Source organism: Neovison vison, chromosome X, assembly GCF_020171115.1.
Source record: "Neovison vison isolate M4711 chromosome X, ASM_NN_V1, whole genome shotgun sequence".
NCBI classification, from domain to species: domain Eukaryota; kingdom Metazoa; phylum Chordata; class Mammalia; order Carnivora; family Mustelidae; genus Neogale; species Neogale vison.
In genome coordinates, this window is record NC_058105.1 from 18452596 (window position 1) to 18470218 (window position 17623).

The 17623-nt window shown below is 41.7% G+C and overlaps 1 protein-coding gene across 3 annotated transcripts in view; it reads left to right on the forward strand.

Moving 5' to 3' along the window:
* The first annotated feature begins 14839 nt into the window (after positions 1-14839).
* Positions 14840-17623, forward strand: part of MBNL3 (muscleblind like splicing regulator 3) — a 60801-nt gene continuing 58017 nt past the window's right edge. For all 3 annotated transcript variants that reach the window (XM_044235316.1, XM_044235318.1, XM_044235317.1), the window contains exon 1: positions 14840-15209. In XM_044235316.1, the coding sequence (XP_044091251.1) occupies positions 15033-15209 (177 nt within the window). In that variant the 5' untranslated portion in view covers positions 14840-15032. The remainder of the gene's footprint in view (positions 15210-17623) is intronic.

A 17623-nucleotide genomic window follows, 5' to 3' on the forward strand; every position in this document is an offset into this window, starting at 1 on the left:
TAAAAACAAATGTATGTGTGTGGCATTGCAGTTCTATCTGCTGGGCGTTTCAAGTCCATGAGAATAGGAACCATGTCCAATGCCTTGTACATAGTAACTAATACATATTTGTAGAGCAAACAAAGCACAACTCAGTTTTTGTATATGCAGACTCTTTCCTATACACGACTGACCCTTCAGGATCTTTAATGGGTAACTCCTATGTTATGCATACTTACCCCTTTGTTATTTATGTTAATATTCAACTCAGCTCGTATTTATTGAGAACCTAGTTGTGTCAGGTACTATATGCTAGGGGAGTTAACAGTAAATATACCTACGGTTCTAGCAATGTTTAATTCAAATTCGTGTTGTTCTTGAATGAAGTCATTGTAGCTAGGATGGTTTGGATGGGATGGTGGAGATGGAAGCCGTATTATAGTCCGTGCCAGGGTGAGGGAGAGTGTGGAAGAGGAGGTAGCAGGGGGAGAATTCCTGCCATGAACGCTTAGGAAGCCTTCCTTGAGAAAGAGGCAGAGCTGAGGTATGGAAAAGTCACATCACAGCATTGCAGCTTAAGATATAATAGAGACAATGGGAAGATACTTGAGGATCACGGTCAAGGAACGGGTGGGTTCCTAATGAAACTGTGGTTTGGCTTATTCATCAGAAACCCCTGTGGGCCTGAACATAAGGTTTTCAAAAATGAAAGCGACATAGCATCTGGTTTCTTAAATTATGTCATCCTCTAAAATTATCTTTGGGAAATTCGTTTGAAATTTTGAAAAGAAAATATACCACGAAGGGGCTATTAGTTTCTCCATATTTATGCCCTTGACATCTAGTTATGTGACCCCAAATCAGTCCTTAATAAATGTTTATGCGTGGAGTACATTTATGAAAGGGAAATTATAGAGAACTGTTATTGATATGTGTTCCATAAATGGATATGAGCCGTTTACCCCAAGTGGGTTAAGGTCATTTACTTGCCTGAAGGTAATGAGCTAGATTGATCTTTCAGGGCTACTTGTAATTCTAGTATTCTCTCAAGTCTTTATCAGTCCATAAAAGAGTTCAGTCAGACTTTTGACAAACATGATAACCCAAGTTGTGTTGTCTCAGTGATTACTAACACGGAAGCTGAATGTTTTTGGTGAAACACGTGATTGATAATGCTGTCCGTATTCGGACCCTGGAAACTTAAGCTCCATTTTATGTCATTGTGAATGGAAGGAGTTTCTCTTATACTGAGCACCCTTATGATCTTTTGTGGGATTATACTATTATTTTAAATAGAACCAAGGCATTTTGGTCTCCTTCATTGCTATAGTAAATTACAGGGCAGCGAAATGTAGCCATTGCAGTCATTCAGTACTCCGTGACATGGACGTGGTAATGCTAACTGGAGTTTTCTGCCGCATCCCTGGAAAGTGTATTCACAGGGTTGCATAACACAACATGGTAACAACAGTGTAGACTTCCTCCAACTTTGAAGGACATTCTGCTCACCTTGGTATAAACCTCTTGGGCCATTTCTCCTCTTCTGCTTTTGCTTGGCCATTTAAGCGGAGTTGATTTTTTTTTTTTTAAATGATTGTTACTCTATAGGTATCTTCTTCCTTCCCACGTGTGTTGGTGCCTACCTCAATGCGCTGACTTCCTTGCTGGTTTGACTTCAGCATTTTCCTGGAGTTCGCTTTTGAAATCCTTGCTTTCTTCTCCGGCCCTTCCTCAGATCTCATCCCAAAACCCTCACGTAAAGAAACCTGTCTATTTTTCCTTCTTTTTATGGTTGGCATGCCCCAGATTTTGTTAGAGAAAGCTTAAAAAGGAGCGACAGAGAGAGGAGTTTTTGGAGGTGCTAACTTGTTGTAGTAGGATAGCTTCACAGTTGTTTCAGAATTTCTAAATCTTGCTTCATGTTTTCGTTTTGATTTGGATAACTTTTTTTTTTTTTTGGTTCAGAATTTTTATTATTGGGGAAGGGATTTAGTACGTCCGAAGGCTTTCATGCTTCCCTTCTGTCAGCTGGATGCCAGATCTCCGGGCCACATGTTTCCTTGAATGCATGATTTTAAACCCAGCATATCAAGCATTTTCTAACTTATTTGCCAGGCATGCATGAGAAGATATATTCAAAAAATTATAAGCAATTCAGGATTCTGTGGTTTCCATGGAAAGACAGTAATTAGCTTTTGCATTATAATTACAGGAAGCTGGGAAGAAAATTGAGAAACTGGAGGTTTTTTAATTAGTGTCCACGACTCTATTATTATGATATCTGAGAATTTTGAATATGGAAAAACTCAATACCACTATTTGGTGACAAGTGGGGGCTTGAGATCTGCAACAGATTTTGTTTTGAAATTAGACCTAAACGTTGCTCCTTCGTATTGTCTGTCTGACATGGCCACTCTAATGCCATAGAATACCCCAGTGTCCCAACCGATGAGAAATGGACGCAGAGAATATTTTTGTTTGTTTTATGCAGAGACTATTTTTATGGAATATTTTGTATGTATGTTTATCCTGACACAAGGAAAGCAGGAGAAATGGGCTTTTGTAGGCAGACACAGGAAAAGTGAAGCCCAAACCAAACATTCGGTTAAAAGAGAAACGGACAAGATCGTATGTTTTGGCAGCAGCCGACGTGGCCTCAAGTGTTAGACAGTTTGAGGCCGGTAAGCAGAGTCTGATGCTAGAACATTTTCAGAATTAGGATCAGATAGAGTGTGGTAGAAAAGCAGAGTCCACAGTTTAGGCAACCTATAGTAGAGAGGCAGTTGGGACAAAATTGCGTGTGTAAAAAAGATGGTATTCTCGGACTCTGAAAGAGGATGGCATCACAGTTGTATTGAAATTAACGGGAGACGCAGACTCACAGGGGTCAGTAAGTCTTTGTACTCTCAGAGGCAGGGGCCTGCCTTTCCCCAGGGAGTTAAGGCTATGAACAGTATCCCTCTGGTTTTCAGTAGTGTGAAATGCCTCCGTAGCCACAAATTCAAGTCCACTATGGTTATGAGCTGCCAGGGGGAAGAAACTAAATGAATCAGGATGGTGAAGTTCAACTTCTGGGAACTCTGCCTACCCATTCTGATCACAGATTGCCAAGATGTAAGATATGATGTAATTGGATGACGAGCTCTTCATGTGTAAACTAACAATTTCGGGCATTTAAGCCAAGTAGAGGAACCTTTCTGGTGGGCCTCTGTTCAAGGTCGAAGTAATCAATACATTACTTTGTTCCTCCCTGGCTGTGATAACTGTTGTGAGTTCATTTAAAGTTATTCGGAGCATTGTCATTTTGATGTGAACTTGATTTTCCACACCCTCCTTTTTAAAACCCAAAATCAGGATTTAGATCACGCACCTTACAGGGGGAGGCACACAAGCATTTCCCCATTTTTGAAGCTGACTGAAATTGAAATTGATAGATTTTCCGGAATTGTTCTTATCGAAGATGAGTATTACATTTCAGAGTTAAGGTGTTGCTTTCCATTCTCATGGCATAAACTAAGCTTCTCTCCACAACCCCTCTACTGGTTGAGGTTGACCTCATCTTTCTTTAGTGTTAGCAGAGGCATTGGCTACTTAGCCAAAATGCAATGAAAACATGTTAAAAAGCCATCCTAGTTTACCTTTCCTCTAAATTTTTCTGTAAAGAAAGGCCCCCGACTCCCAATCCAACAGAGATCTCTGAAATACTGAGAGAAAAATGGAATTCTTAATTAATTAATTTTAAAGATTTTTTTTCTTTTTTTAATTTCTTTTCAGTGTAACAGTACTCATTGTTTTTGCACCACACCCACTGCTCCGTGCAATACATGCCCTCCTTAATACCCACCACCTGGCACCCCCAACCTCCCACCCCCCCGCCACTTCAAAACCCTCAGGTTGTTTTTCAGAGTCCATAGTCTCTCATGGTTCACCTCCCCTTTCAATTTCCCTCAACTCCCTTCTCCTCTCCATCTCCCCATGTCCTCCATGTTATTCCTTATGCTCCACAAATAAGTGAAACCATATGATAATTGACTCTCTCTGCTTGACTTATTTCACTCAGCATAATCTCTTCCAGTCCTGTCCATGTTGCTACAGAAGTTGGGTATTCATCCTTTCTGATGGAGGCACAATACTCCATAGTGTATATGGACCACATCTTCCTTATCCATTCGTCCGTTGAAGGGCATCTTGGTTCTTTCCACAGTTTGGCAACCGTGGCCATTGTTGCTCTAAACATTGGGGTACAGATGGCCCTTCTTTTCACGACATCTGTATCTTTGGCGTAAATACCCAGTAGTGCAATTGCAGGGTCATAGGGAAGCTCTATTTTTAATTTCTTGAGGAATCTCCACACTGTTTTCCAAAGTGGCTGCACCAACTTGTATTCCCACCTACAGTGTAGGAGGATTCCCCTTTCTCCACATCCTCTCCAACACACGTTGTTTCCTGTCTTGCTAATATTGGCCATTCTAACTGGTGTAAGGTGGTATGTCAATGTGGTTTTAATTTGAATATCCCTGATGGCTAGTGATGATGAACATTTTTTCCTGTGTCTGATAGCCATTTGTATGTCTTCATTGGAGAAGTGCCTGTTCATATCTTCTGCCCATTTTTTGATATGATTATCTGTTTTGTGTGTATTGGGTTTGAGAAGTTAAAGATTTTATTTTTTAGTAATCTCTACAGCCAGTGTGGGACTTGAACTCCTAACCACAAGATCAAGAGTTGCACCCTCTACTGGCTGAGCCAGCCAGGGGCCCCTGGAATTCCTATCGTAGAGGCCTTTAAAGAAGGATACTCCCAGGTCCATGTGAAGTTTGGGAGAAGATTCTGTCCTGTGCTCCCAACTCTAAAGCAGCCTGCTTCCCTATCAGCTCCAGGCAATTGGTTTATAGAGATATATTTCGGCCAGGTAGGATATGAATGAGAAACACAATTCCTCCGGGAGCAGTCACTTCAGACACAAAGCAGGAATCACTTCAGAACACTTGGGTACAGGTGCCTAGAAAACTCCCTTTCCCAGAAAACTCCCTTCAAGTCTACTAGAAGTTTTGGCATTAATGTGTTAAACTACAGGTCCTTGAAACCAGGATGCATTTGGTTCTCTCGCAACATTTTCAGCCACAACGCTTTGTCCCCTGTCCTTTCACTAGTTTTATAAGCGCTTCTAATAAGGAGCAGAGGTTTTGTATTGACACTGAGAACCTTGATTTATTGGCTGTAATACCAGTGATGAACTCAGGGAGGGCAGCCCTCACGGGATGCTTCCTAGATAAAGCGATGAATTCCTTTACACCATTAAATCGCTTTGATGCAACTTGTTTGCTTCTCTGACAAACAGCCATCCTTATGTGACTCATAAGGCTGCCTAGAGAGTTACGTGGCCATTTATAAGTATTCGTGGATAAATAAACATTTGGTGATAGCTTTTGATTATTGTTTTGCAGTGTGTGTGTGTGTGTGTGTGTGTATGTGTGTGTGTATTGATGAACAGTGAATGTTCAACCAAGTCTTATCAGTGAGTAAATTGGCCCCAAAAATGCAATTGAATTCAACTCACTGTGTACTTTGAAGTCAGACCACTGGGGTGCCGGTTAAAGTCCTGTAGCAGGAATTTACAGGACACCGGTAGGGCCAAAAAAGTGACTATTTTTTTAAAGATTTTATTTATTTATTTGACAGACAGAGATCACAATTAGACAGAGAAGCAGGCAGAGAGAGAGAAGAGGAAGCAGGCTCCCCACTGAGCAGAGAGCCCGATGCGGGCCTCGATCCCAGGACCCTGGGATCATGACCTGAGCGGAAGGCAGAGGCTTAACCCACTGAGCCACCCAGGTGCCCCAAAAGTGACTATTTAAACTTCACTCCCTGCCTGTGCTTGTTCCATGACAAAATATAACAGAAAAAAAAAATCCTCGTGGACCTCTCAACTACAATTTTAAAAGGAATTTCCATCATAGAGATTAAGATTGACAAGTATTTGATTCAATCTGGAAAATCGGAATATAAATTCTGTGTCTGGAATGAGCTGGGGTCACCCATAAATGGGGAGTTGATGAAATACAGATAAGAAGCTGCACTTTTCATGTTGTTTCTCTCACTCCTTTTCACGTAGGTCTGCCTGGAATCCCTGCCAGGCTTGGCCTAATATGGCCTGGGAGCAACGACCTTCCTCTACCTCCCTTTGGTCTTTCGTTCAACACTAGAGAGTGTTGGGTACACAAACTTTGCTCTGACTGTGTGTTGTGGGCTCCTTAAAGAAAACCATTTTAAAACGGCAGATCATTGTGACCACACCACGTTCATGGCCACGAGGTTTCTACTCAGCTTAAAATCTGCGAGCGAGGCCCCTACTTCCATAACAAATATACATTCCTTGGGCTGCTTTCCAGGCCCTTCGGAAACTGCCCGCATTATTTGCCTCCTGCGGCAACTAGTGTTCTCTTTTCCTGCCTTCTTCCACCCAGTTTCTGTTTCTTCATTCATTTATTTTTTTTAAGATTTAATTTGTTTATTTGACAGAGAGAGAGAGCACACAAGTGGGCAGAATGGCAGGCAGAGGCAGAGGGAGAAGCGGGCTCCCTTGCTGAGCAGGGGGCCTGATGCGGGGCTCGATCCCAGCACCCTGGGATCCTGACCTGAGCCACCTAGGCGCCCCTCTTCATTTGTTTTTTAAGGGCCTGCTCCATGTGTTCCTGTTCGAAAGTTCTGGTGACAGACTCCAGACCTGAGTGACTGTCTCCCTTCAGAATCCTCCCTGCATTTGTTGTTTATGTACCTGAAGGTGACTCTTAAGTATCTACATTGTTGGCTTCTTTTTCTCAGTATGTTGTTCTTGCCTCCCCAACTCGAGAAGCTTCCTCAGTGCAGAAGTGGTATCTTTCACCTCTTCAGATTCCCCAGAAGCTTGGGACACAAGTCTGTGCATACAGTTGGTGTACCATAAATGTTTGTTGATTGATTGATATTCTCACACATGAACATTTTTAAAGGCCTCATTCTCTTGAATTTTAGGGAGTGATGATAAATATTTGTTAAATGGATAAAGTGAAAAATGGATATGGGTTCTTGTTTATTTTTTGCTCTTCCCCTTCATGGCCAGCCTATATCTATCTAACACAGTGCCTGGGTCATATTAGATGCCCAAGAAGTATGTGTCAAATGAATTTTCAGCAAAATCACCCTGCATGGTATTAAATGCCATCAGTCTTATGACTCATTTTGTATTTCACTCCTCTCAAATGCTTGAGCATTATAGGACTTGGATTGCCAAATACGTTACATTCTCATTGACTTCAAGTTCAAATCCATTTCATGAACGAAGAGCTTTTAATGGCACTGGGACTTATGTCCCATGAACACAAGGATGCAATGAACCAGTATTGTTTAATAGTAACTGTGTCTAGAATCCAGGTTTTAAGGTATATTTATATTAAATCAGATTTGTTTAAACTGTCTAAATGGCATTTATTAGCAAGTTCTCATAATGTTGTGTACTATTGAAAAGAGCGATACCTTTTGTTAAAAAAATAAATAAACTTGGACAGACACAGCCAGTCACATATGTTGATAAAGTTATGGTCAAAAGAGACACGGGGAACCTGTAGGATTTTTTTTCCTGTGACCCTATGTATGAACTGAAGTGAGGGGGGGTGTCTCTCTCTCTTTTTTTTTTTTTAAGATTTAGCTTATTTGTTTGACAGATAGAGATCACAAGTAGGCAGAGAGGCAGGCTATGGGGGGAGCAGTCTCCCTGCTGAGCAGAGAGCCTGATGTGGGGCTCGATCCCAGGACCCTGGGATCATGACCTGAGCCGAAGGCAGAGGCTTTAACCCACTGAGCCACCCAGGTGTCCCTGAGGGCGGTCTCTTAATTGCCTTACGAAATGGAATAACTTGGCTTACCTGTTTTTTGCAGAGGGTATATTGAATGTATTACCCTAGGAGTAGTATGGGGGAAAACTGCAATGAAGCTTAAAAAAAAAAAAAAAACTTAATGGAAGTGTTCTGCACATAGGCAGAAGAGCCTTATTTGTCTGGCCTTTTTTCAGTCAGAAAAGCCCATTTTCCATAGGATGCCTGTGAAGTCATCCGCAGTGCTGAGCACTTCTCCTGAGCCTTGAAGAGTATGTATTGGTAGACCACTAACCAAAACAAGTGGGGGAAAGAGAAATTGAAGCAAAATCGAAAACTTGAAAGCTTTTCAACCTTGTCAGCTTGCCAACTCAAGCAGTGTGGGGCAGGTGTGTCATATATTCGTGGAGCCAAAATAAATGGTCACGAGAAATTCCGAGCTAATACAGATGTAAGGGAAGCTTAAAATGGAAGGAAAGCAAACATTGTTTTCGTTGTTTATCCAGGAGCTTGATAAATGCTTTGGAAGACATGCCACTTCAGATAGAGCTTTGGGTGCCAAATCCTGTGTGATCTTCAGGATGAGGTGTTGGCAGTGCTTCCGTGTTATGTGCTGGCTTGTGCAGGGAAGGTAAAATTGAGGACGGGACACGAAAAGTGTAGGAAAAATGGCCTTGCAACCAGCTTTGGAACAAGTTACTATTTCCATTAGATCAGTAGAAAGTATTTATTCTTTTGTTTTACCATCAAGGAAACTTCCACGAGAAAAGGTATGAATCCTTCAAAAAGCCGTAATCTCCTTATTCTAAGGAGGCACTTGATAGTGAATCTAGTGTGTATATAATTTCAAAGTAAAAACATCTATACTTTATGTCTTCTCGAGAATTCTTTTTTTTAAGATTTTATTTATTTATTTATTTTTTTGTCGGACGGGGGAGAGAGAGAGAAAGAGAGAGAGAGCACACAAGTAGGCAGAGAGGCAGGCAGGGAGAGGGGGAAGCAAGCTCCCTGCTGAGCAAGGAGCCCAATGCGGGACTCAATCCCAGGACCCTGAGATCATGACCTGAGCCAAAGGCAGCGGTTTGACCATCTGAGCCACCCAGGCATCTCTTCTCAAGAATTCTTATAGATGAGCTTTAATGAACAGTCAAAAACGAACCCTTATTTTCCAGGAAGAAAATGTAAGCAGTGTTTCTTCGTGGCTCCAAGGGAAATCACCAACCCCACTCCCAGCTCCGTTTCATCACACTGATTATTGGGCAAAAACATTCCAAAGATTAACATACTCTTTGAAGATATAGACAGAAATCTTTTGGGTGCCCCGTATTTTTAGTCTAAACCCAGGATGAGATCTTGCTGCAACCAAATGAACAGGAATAGACCATTCCTGATGACAACCGAATGCTCCATATATCAAGAATCCCAGGTCCTGTTTGCATTTTTCTTTTCCAAATGGGATTTGAAAGCCAGGATTGTGAGAAAATACTCAACTTTACAGGGCCAATTGATTCAAAATTGACAGAGTTGGCCAAAGTTCAGTCAACCTAGACGGAGTTCAACTGACAAAACTTGCCAGCAAGGTAAACAGAAGGGTTAATGTTAAATTCCCATTTACCCTTTGACTTCTCAAAATAGGAATCCTGAGGAACGCTGCATGGCTCCAACTTCCCATGAGAAGTCTGAGCCAGCAAAACTAAGTAAGACGTGATCTCTACCCTCAAGGAATGTACAGTCTAATAAGGGAGAAAATTTAAGGGTCTGTAACGAAGAAGAGTGTTTACGAATGCACTATGTGCCCTAAGACAGACACAGTATTGTGATGTGGTTAAGAGGGGACTCTGGACTCAGGCTGCCTGGTTTGAACCATGGTTTGGTCATCTACAGGCTACACAAAGTTGTACAAATTAAATGAATGAATCTTCCTCTACCTCTCTCCTCCCCATCTGTAAAATGAGACAGTAGTACCTCCCTCACCAAGAGGAATCCAGGGTGCAGTACCAGCTGGTGTGAGTAATTCTGAGGTCTTCCTTCTGGGGCTGCACGTTGATGCTGTAGTGTTAGAGTGTGTGCTTAAGAGTGTTCTTAAGTCGTGGGGCTTGATGGCCCATTCATGGTGAATTAGCCTCCGCCACAGTCGGAAGACCTGGCGTCTGCCTCCAGCCCTTCATAAACTCTCACAATCATTTCACTTCCTGGTGCCTTAGGTTTCTTCTCTAGTTAAATGAGCATAGGAAGTCCCATGTCAGCAGGGACCCTATCTTGTTCAATATCTAGAACAACATCTGGCTCATAGTAGCTGCTGGCTTGACATTGGTGCAGCTCAACTCGGGGAAATGAAGAAGATGTTGATACAACAGACGTGAACGTAATTTGGAGGAATCATGAGTACTGCGCAAAAATGACTGGATTTCCATGTTTAAGGTTCCCAGACAGAGAAGAGATAAGACATTTCTCTGCCAGGATCTAAGCATGAGATTTGGAAGCAGGAGATCTTGCCTCAAGTCTTGGCTCTACCACCGAAGGCTTTCTAACTGTAGAAACTTTTTAGCCTCTTTGGGTTTCATGTCTTCATTGGTATTTTGGGGTGATCACCCATGTTTTGGAGTGTTCTTTAGAACTCCCAAGATCAAGGAAATAAAACTAGCAAATACCACACAAGTACATATATACTAAGAAGTGGTAGTTCTTCATGCTTTACATTAGAGGACGATCAATCATAAAAAGAAAAATTATATCCCTGTTACTCAAGTGTAAGGTAGTGAAGATAGAGCTATATTGTCCCCCTGACAAAGCTGACTCTCTTCAAAATACAAGGGAAAATGGCCCGCTCCCTGTCTTGCATACATAGCCAGACGAGCTGAGCTCCTCGAGAAAACTACTCTCCCTGTGGCTGCTACGCCTCGCTGCTTCTGCACCAGCTCCAAAACCTGTTCCAAGTCTGCAGGAAGACATGCGCTGGCTAGGACTGTTTCTGAAGAATTGGCCAGGGTCCCATCAGAGGTTGCAGGCCAATTTCAAAAAAAAAGAAAGAAAATTCCTTCTCCCATGGCTCCATCTTACATAAAGTACATGGCCAGAGTCCAGGTCTTATTTGCATTATTCTTTTCCAAAAATTCAAAATTTAAATTTAGTATTTATTGCCTGTTTCTATATTTGATGGGTTTCTGTAGAAAAATCTTTCTCCAGACCCTCACTGTTTATGTTCTTAGTGAATTTTACATATATATACACACATATATAAAATATATTATATGATATATATGTTATATATTATATATATTATATACAGATATATTCCTTTTTGGTTGTTTTTCATTCACATGTATTCAGACAGCCTATATAATTTAGTTGCAGGACTAAATTTGAATATATCTTTAAATATAAACTTACAAACTTGCAGAATGTTCTCTTTTAGAGTATATTCCATACTACACTAAGTCAACAACCATATGGAAACTAATTTGCGCTTGAAAGTCCACTTAGGAACACTACGTAGAATTTGTGTCTAGGGAGAATCCAAAAAGAAAGCTTGGGGTAGCCGGTCCTTTCACTCGTGAGGCTTTTTTGGGGGGGAAGGGGGATGCAGTGTTTCTTTAGACTTTTTTTTAATGTATGTAATTCACATACTATCCAATTCACCCATTTAAAGTGTACCATTTAGGAAACGGGTTTTAGTATATTAAAAAATTGTGCACCTATCACCACTATCTAATTCCAGAATATTTTCCTCACTCCCCAAGGAGACCCTGGACCCATGAAGCGGTTACTTCACGTCCTTCTCTCCCCAGAGTCCTCACAACCACTCATTTGCTTTCTGACTCTGTGGATATTTCATCTAAATGGACACATACTATGTGGCCTTGGTGACTGGCTTCTTCCACTTAAGCGTAGTGTTTTCAAGGTTCATCAGTGTTGTAGCACATAGTAGTACTTTGTTCCTTTTAATGATGGACGCACTTTGCAGGTATTATTACCTCTTGCATATTCATTCATCTATCCATGGACACTTGGGTTCCGATTTCTCCAAGTTTTCTGGTTCTCACCGTAGCCACCCCAATGCCGGCAAAGCGGTATCTGACTGTGGTTTTCATTTACATTTCCCCATCTGGCTATTTAAAAATTATATGGTAGGGGCGCCTGGGTGGCTCAGTGGGTTAAGCCGCTGCCTTCGGCTCAGGTCATGATCTCAGGGTCCTGGGATCGAGTCCCGCATCGGGCTCTCTGCTCAGCAGGGAGTCTGCTTCCCTCTCTCTCTCTCTGCCTGCCTCTCCATCTACTTGTGATTTCTCTCTGTCAAATAAATAAATAAAATCTTAAAAAAAATTATATGGTAAATATTTTCCTAGAGGTCATTTGCCTAACAACCTTAACCCTCTAGGACATGAGCCTGTATGGAGCATATTGCAAAAGGTCCCCAAACCAGAAAACCTTGCACTTTGCCCCCCCACCCCACCCCGAGGCCCATCATTCAGTGAGTAACTCTTATTCAACATTCACGATTGGCTGTTATGTTTTCCAGAAGGGAGATGGACACCTATGGCAGGTGCTGTGGCAGGAAGACAAGTGACAGTAGAAGTGGCCGTTAACAATCTACCACCAAAGGAGGGAAACTAATACTTTTCTATGATGTTTATGACCCCAAGTCTTCCACTAGAGGTCAAATGATGTTCAGTATTTTGTAAGAAGGCAAAGCGAGCTATAATACATTTTAGAAAGGGTTCCATGAAGGATGACTCAGAGAAATATGTATTTGCCCTTGGATGGATAAGCTTGACTGAATTTTCTAGATATTTAATTTCCCAATGATATTAGGTGGTATTGAGTTTCATCCTGACTGCAGAAAGACAAATGGAAGATTCAGATTCTGTAGAATTGTAAAAGATCCTATTCAGAAATTTAAATGAAATGGGGCACCTGGGTGGCTCAGATGGTTCGGTGTCTGTCTGCCTTCTGCTCAGGTCATGGTCTCCAGGTTCTGCGATTAAGCCCCACGTCAGGCTCCCAGTTCACTGGGGAGTCTGCTTCTCCTTCTCTCTGCCTCTCCCCCTGTGTTCTCTCTCTGTCTCAAATGAACAGCTAAATCTTCAAAAAAAATTTAATGAAATGTTTTTAAAAACTTGACTTCTACTTTTCTAATGACATTGACCACTGGTTGATTTGACTGATACTCAGAGCTTACTTTTATTTTAGAAAATTCCTGTTATTTCGGTACACGTGTGGCATGATGCCAATAAATTAACCTTTTATCCATTCTCTCAGCTGAGTTGCTAAAGATTATTGCCGGTTGATGCTGGGTTAAACTGCAAACCTTAAAGCTGCTTAGCATTTAATGTATAACTGAAGACTGCTTTCTGTCTCGCTTACTTGTATATGCTGAAACTTCCTCCTGTGTTAAGTTGCAGTATCCCTCTGCAGAGACTAGGAACTAATGGGGCATACAAAGAAAAAAAAAACAGGGGCATCTGGGTGGCACACTCTGTTAAGTGTCTGCCTTCAGCTCAGGTCATGATCTTGGAATCCTGGGATCGAGTCCCGAGTCGGGCTCCCTGTTAGGCAGGGATTCTGTTTCTCCCCCTCCTTCCTATTCATACTCTTCTCTCTCTATCCATCACTCAAATAAATAAAATATTTAACCCACTGAGCCACCCAGGCACCCCTAAATAAAATACTAGAAAAAAAAAATCCTAGCATCTGCTCAGAGAATTTTTTTTTTCTTTATCTGAAGCCCAATTTACATCCTCTCCCCCACCTCATCCGAGGTCGGAGTCTGGCGAGTTACCTCCTGACCATTTGCTGTGATCCTCAACAACTACATTTCAAAATGTAAGAGCAACTTACATTTTCTCAGCAATTCCTGTGCTGGATTTTGAGAGCAGATCAGCAAGCCTTCGATCAGACCATAGCGAAGCCAGGTTAATGACAGATCTTCTCTAGCCTCTAGAAACTGAGGGGCTGTCCTGTCCTGCTCTGGCATTTTCTGTGCGGTGAACCCCCAAATGAATTTCTGTCCCCAAACAAAACGAAAACATCTTTTCTCCTTTTTAATTGGGCTTGTATTTCTTTCTCTTTTTAAAGATTTATTTACTTATTTTAGAGAGAGAGAGAACATGTGAGCCAATGAGCAAGGGGAGGGGCAGAGGGAGAGAGAGAACCCTTGAGCAGACCCCACTGCTGAGCGCAGAGACCCACACGGGGCTGGAGGCGGGGCTCCCTCCCAGGACCCTCAGACCATCACCTGAGCTGATACCAAGAGTCCGCCGCTTAGCCAACTGAGCCTCCCAGGTGCCCCAACTGGGCTTGTATTTCAACAGTAAATTTATGTGGCTGCCTCCTTTTACTCTACACTGGGAAGTGCTCTTTTTATTCCCAAGGGTTGGCTGTACTGTTTTGCACTGTCAATATCTAGACGCTTCCTGTTTTAAACAGGATAGGGTACTTCGTTTCCAAATCTGGAGTTTAAAACTGAAATATTGCATTCTGTTAGCTAATTTTATTTTTTTTTCTTGCAGGTTTCTGAAAAGTGCCTTTTCTGAACGCTGCTGCTTCGATTCCCCTCTAGAGCTGTTTGCTAATAAACCCCTCTCCCTCCCCAGCCCCCAAACTTGGTTTGCTTGTAGTTCAGTCTCAACAACTTGTCCATTCTCTTTTCCCTTTGATTGCCAGTTTCCTTAGTCATTTTCCCTCCTCCTGACTTTGCAGCACGTTTTATTTTTACAGTTGTCCCATCCTTACCAATCTTAATCATTAAATCCAAGAAATAGGGCAAAAAACATTTCTCCCCTTGATCTGAAACCATTCCACAAATTGAAGGGCAACCAGCAGTGTATGCTTTTTGCAAGAATAATTGAAAACATCAGCTAAAGAGCACAGAATTCTTTTGAAAGCCTGCCAGTTATTATTGGAAGTAACTTTGGCAGAGGAACAAATTAAACACTCAATATCTTAACCTTTCTGGTTGCCTTCTTAGGAGTTGGTCTCTCATTTAATTTTTAGCTGTTCTGATACAATTTTTATTTTGCGATTGGCTTTTTGTTTGATCAGACCAAATTTTGGCTGGGACGAAAACCCAAGCGCTAACAAAGAAACATTTCAGCAAAGCAACCTCATCCCTTCGCATCTAGCTTGAATTCACTTTTAACCTTTTAACAGCACTGAAACTGTCCTAAAGAGGGTGCACTTGATTCTAACTTCGCTTTCAATATGACGGCGGTCAATGTCACCCTGGTTCGAGACACCCAGTGGCTGACTTTAGAAGTCTGCAGAGAATTTCAGAGAGGAACCTGCTCTCGAGCCGATGCAGACTGCAAGTTCGCCCATCCGCCGAGAGTCTGCCATGTGGAAAATGGCCGTGTGGTGGCGTGTTTTGATTCCTTAAAGGTGAGTCCCATCTACACGCATATGCTTCGTTTAAATTTGCTGATGTCTGTGTGTTTTGAAATATGGTGTGCCTTGACGTTAGTAATAGCACAGAAGTGGTAAGTTTTGTTTGTTTGTTTAAAGATTTTTTATTTATTTATTTGACAGAGAGAAATCACAAGCAGATGGAGAGGCAGGCAGAGAGAGAGAGAGAGGGAAGCAGGCTCCCCGCTGAGCAGAGAGCCCGATGCGGAACTCGATCCCAGGACCCCGAGATCACGACCCGAGCCGAAGGCAGCGGCTCAACCCACCGAGCCACCCAGGCGCCCCTGTTTGTTTGTTTCAAGACAGGGTATAGACTCTGTGCTTGTAGAACTATGCCAGACCATAGCTCATCTCATCTCCTCAAAGTCCGCTGATTAAGATAGACTTGAAGGAAATAAAAAATGAAAGAATTTGGGGCGCCTGGGTGGCTCAGTGGGTTAAGCTGCTGCCTTCGGCTCAGGTCATGATCCCGGGGTCCTGGGATCGAGTCCCACATGGGGCTCTCTGCTCAGCGGGGACCCTGATTCCCTCTCTCTCTCTCTGCCTGCCTCTCTGTCTACTTGTGATCTCTGTCTGTCAAATAAACAAAATTTAAAAAAAAAATGAAAGAATTTTTGTAGGAATGAGAAATTGCAGCCTCGCCATACTTTACTTTTTTGAATAGGATTTAAATGTTGAATACAGTGATCATAATTCTTGTAGAGCCTAAAGAAGCCGTTTACTGAATTATAGCCCTATTAACTCTTGTTATCAAAGTAAAACTTGGCAGGGATCAAGCAGCTTTCAGAGGACAAGTGAAGTCAAACTCAAAGAGTATAAGGTGAAAATCTCACCATCCAGGAGGAGAATGGCCTTTAAAGTTTATTTTAGTAATGTCTACACCCAATGTAGGGCTCGAACTTGCAACCCTGAGATCAAGAGTCACACAGTCTACTGAATGAGCCAGCCAAGGGTCCCCAGAATACTTAAAGTATATTTTGAAACTTTAACGTGAACATGGGTACCAAACTAGGTTCACTTAATTCTCTTCCTGAATAGATTAACTAATTTCAGATTTCTGAGTACTTTTATAAGGCAAGTCTCACTGCCTTATAACCAAAATATGAGGGCAAATGAGATATTATGTAGAATAGAACATATGTGATTGCAGAACAAGAAAATGCACTGACTTTCATGTTTTATTCATAGTTATCTTTAAATTAAGGATAAAGATGTATAAATTAAAGCATAGAAGTAAGAAAAATGGTAATTGATTCCTAGTTTAATAAGATTTGCTGTGATGCATTTGAGAATTTTTTTTTCAAAATACGTGAAAGTGAATTAAGCCTAATAAGAACCTGTTTAATTTCTTGATATTGTTTTAACCTCATCATGACCAATTTTACCTCATTAACATTTTTATTCATGGCTGCATTGGCTGACAGAGATGTATTCCTTTATGTGATCATTTCTTCAGAAAACATTTCATCAAATGACATTCTCCATAGCTAGTTAATTTAACTTATTCTGTGGTTACTACTTTTTGTTTGGGATCCTCCCAAGTTAAGAATGGAAACTTGTTGTTGTAAAAAAACAGTAGTATTTGCCATTGAGAATGTCTGAATTGCCCTTATTTGCAGAAGATATGATTATAGGGCTTATTCTCTACATCTCACTATCATTCGAGTTTCATCTGTAATTATTTTGTGTATTATGGAAATCTCCTGCTGCATTACCTGGCAATGCCTTGAAGCAGAAAAGAGTTCTGGGCTAGTTGGGAGGGGGAACAAGAGAAAGAGATGTCTTTCATTCAGTCCAACGAGAGGGTCTGGGATAGCACGAGGCACTGTACATAGGTTGTTTCAGGAGATCTGGGGGACAGTCCCAGCCTTGCTACTGTGTCTGACCTTAGCTACTTTTTCTGATAAGGCTTACATTCCTTTATCTCTACCTACTTTCCAGCATTATTATGGAGATACCATGGGGAGGAGTATCTTCAAAACAGCTCTATTTAGTTAGGGTTTTTTGTTGAACTCTACAAACTCATGTTCCAAATGGACATACCCAAATCCGGTTGCCGTGAGTGTTCTCATATTAGTTCTTCAAGCTAAGTATCACTGTTTTTATAGTTTACTCTCTGTTGTTTTTTTTAAAAGATTGTATTTATTTATTTGACAGAGAAAGAAACAGCGAGAGAAGGAACACAAGCAGGGGGAGTGGGAGAGGGAGAAACAGGCTTCCCATTGAGCAAGGAGCCCGATGCTGCTGCTTCGGGGCTCCATCCCTGGACCCTGGGATCATGACCTGAGCCAATAGCAATTGCCTAACGACGGAGCCACACAGGCGCCCCTATCGTTTACTCTTTGATGGAGAGTTCCTTGCAGGCTTTGTAAATTCTTTCTTTGCAGACA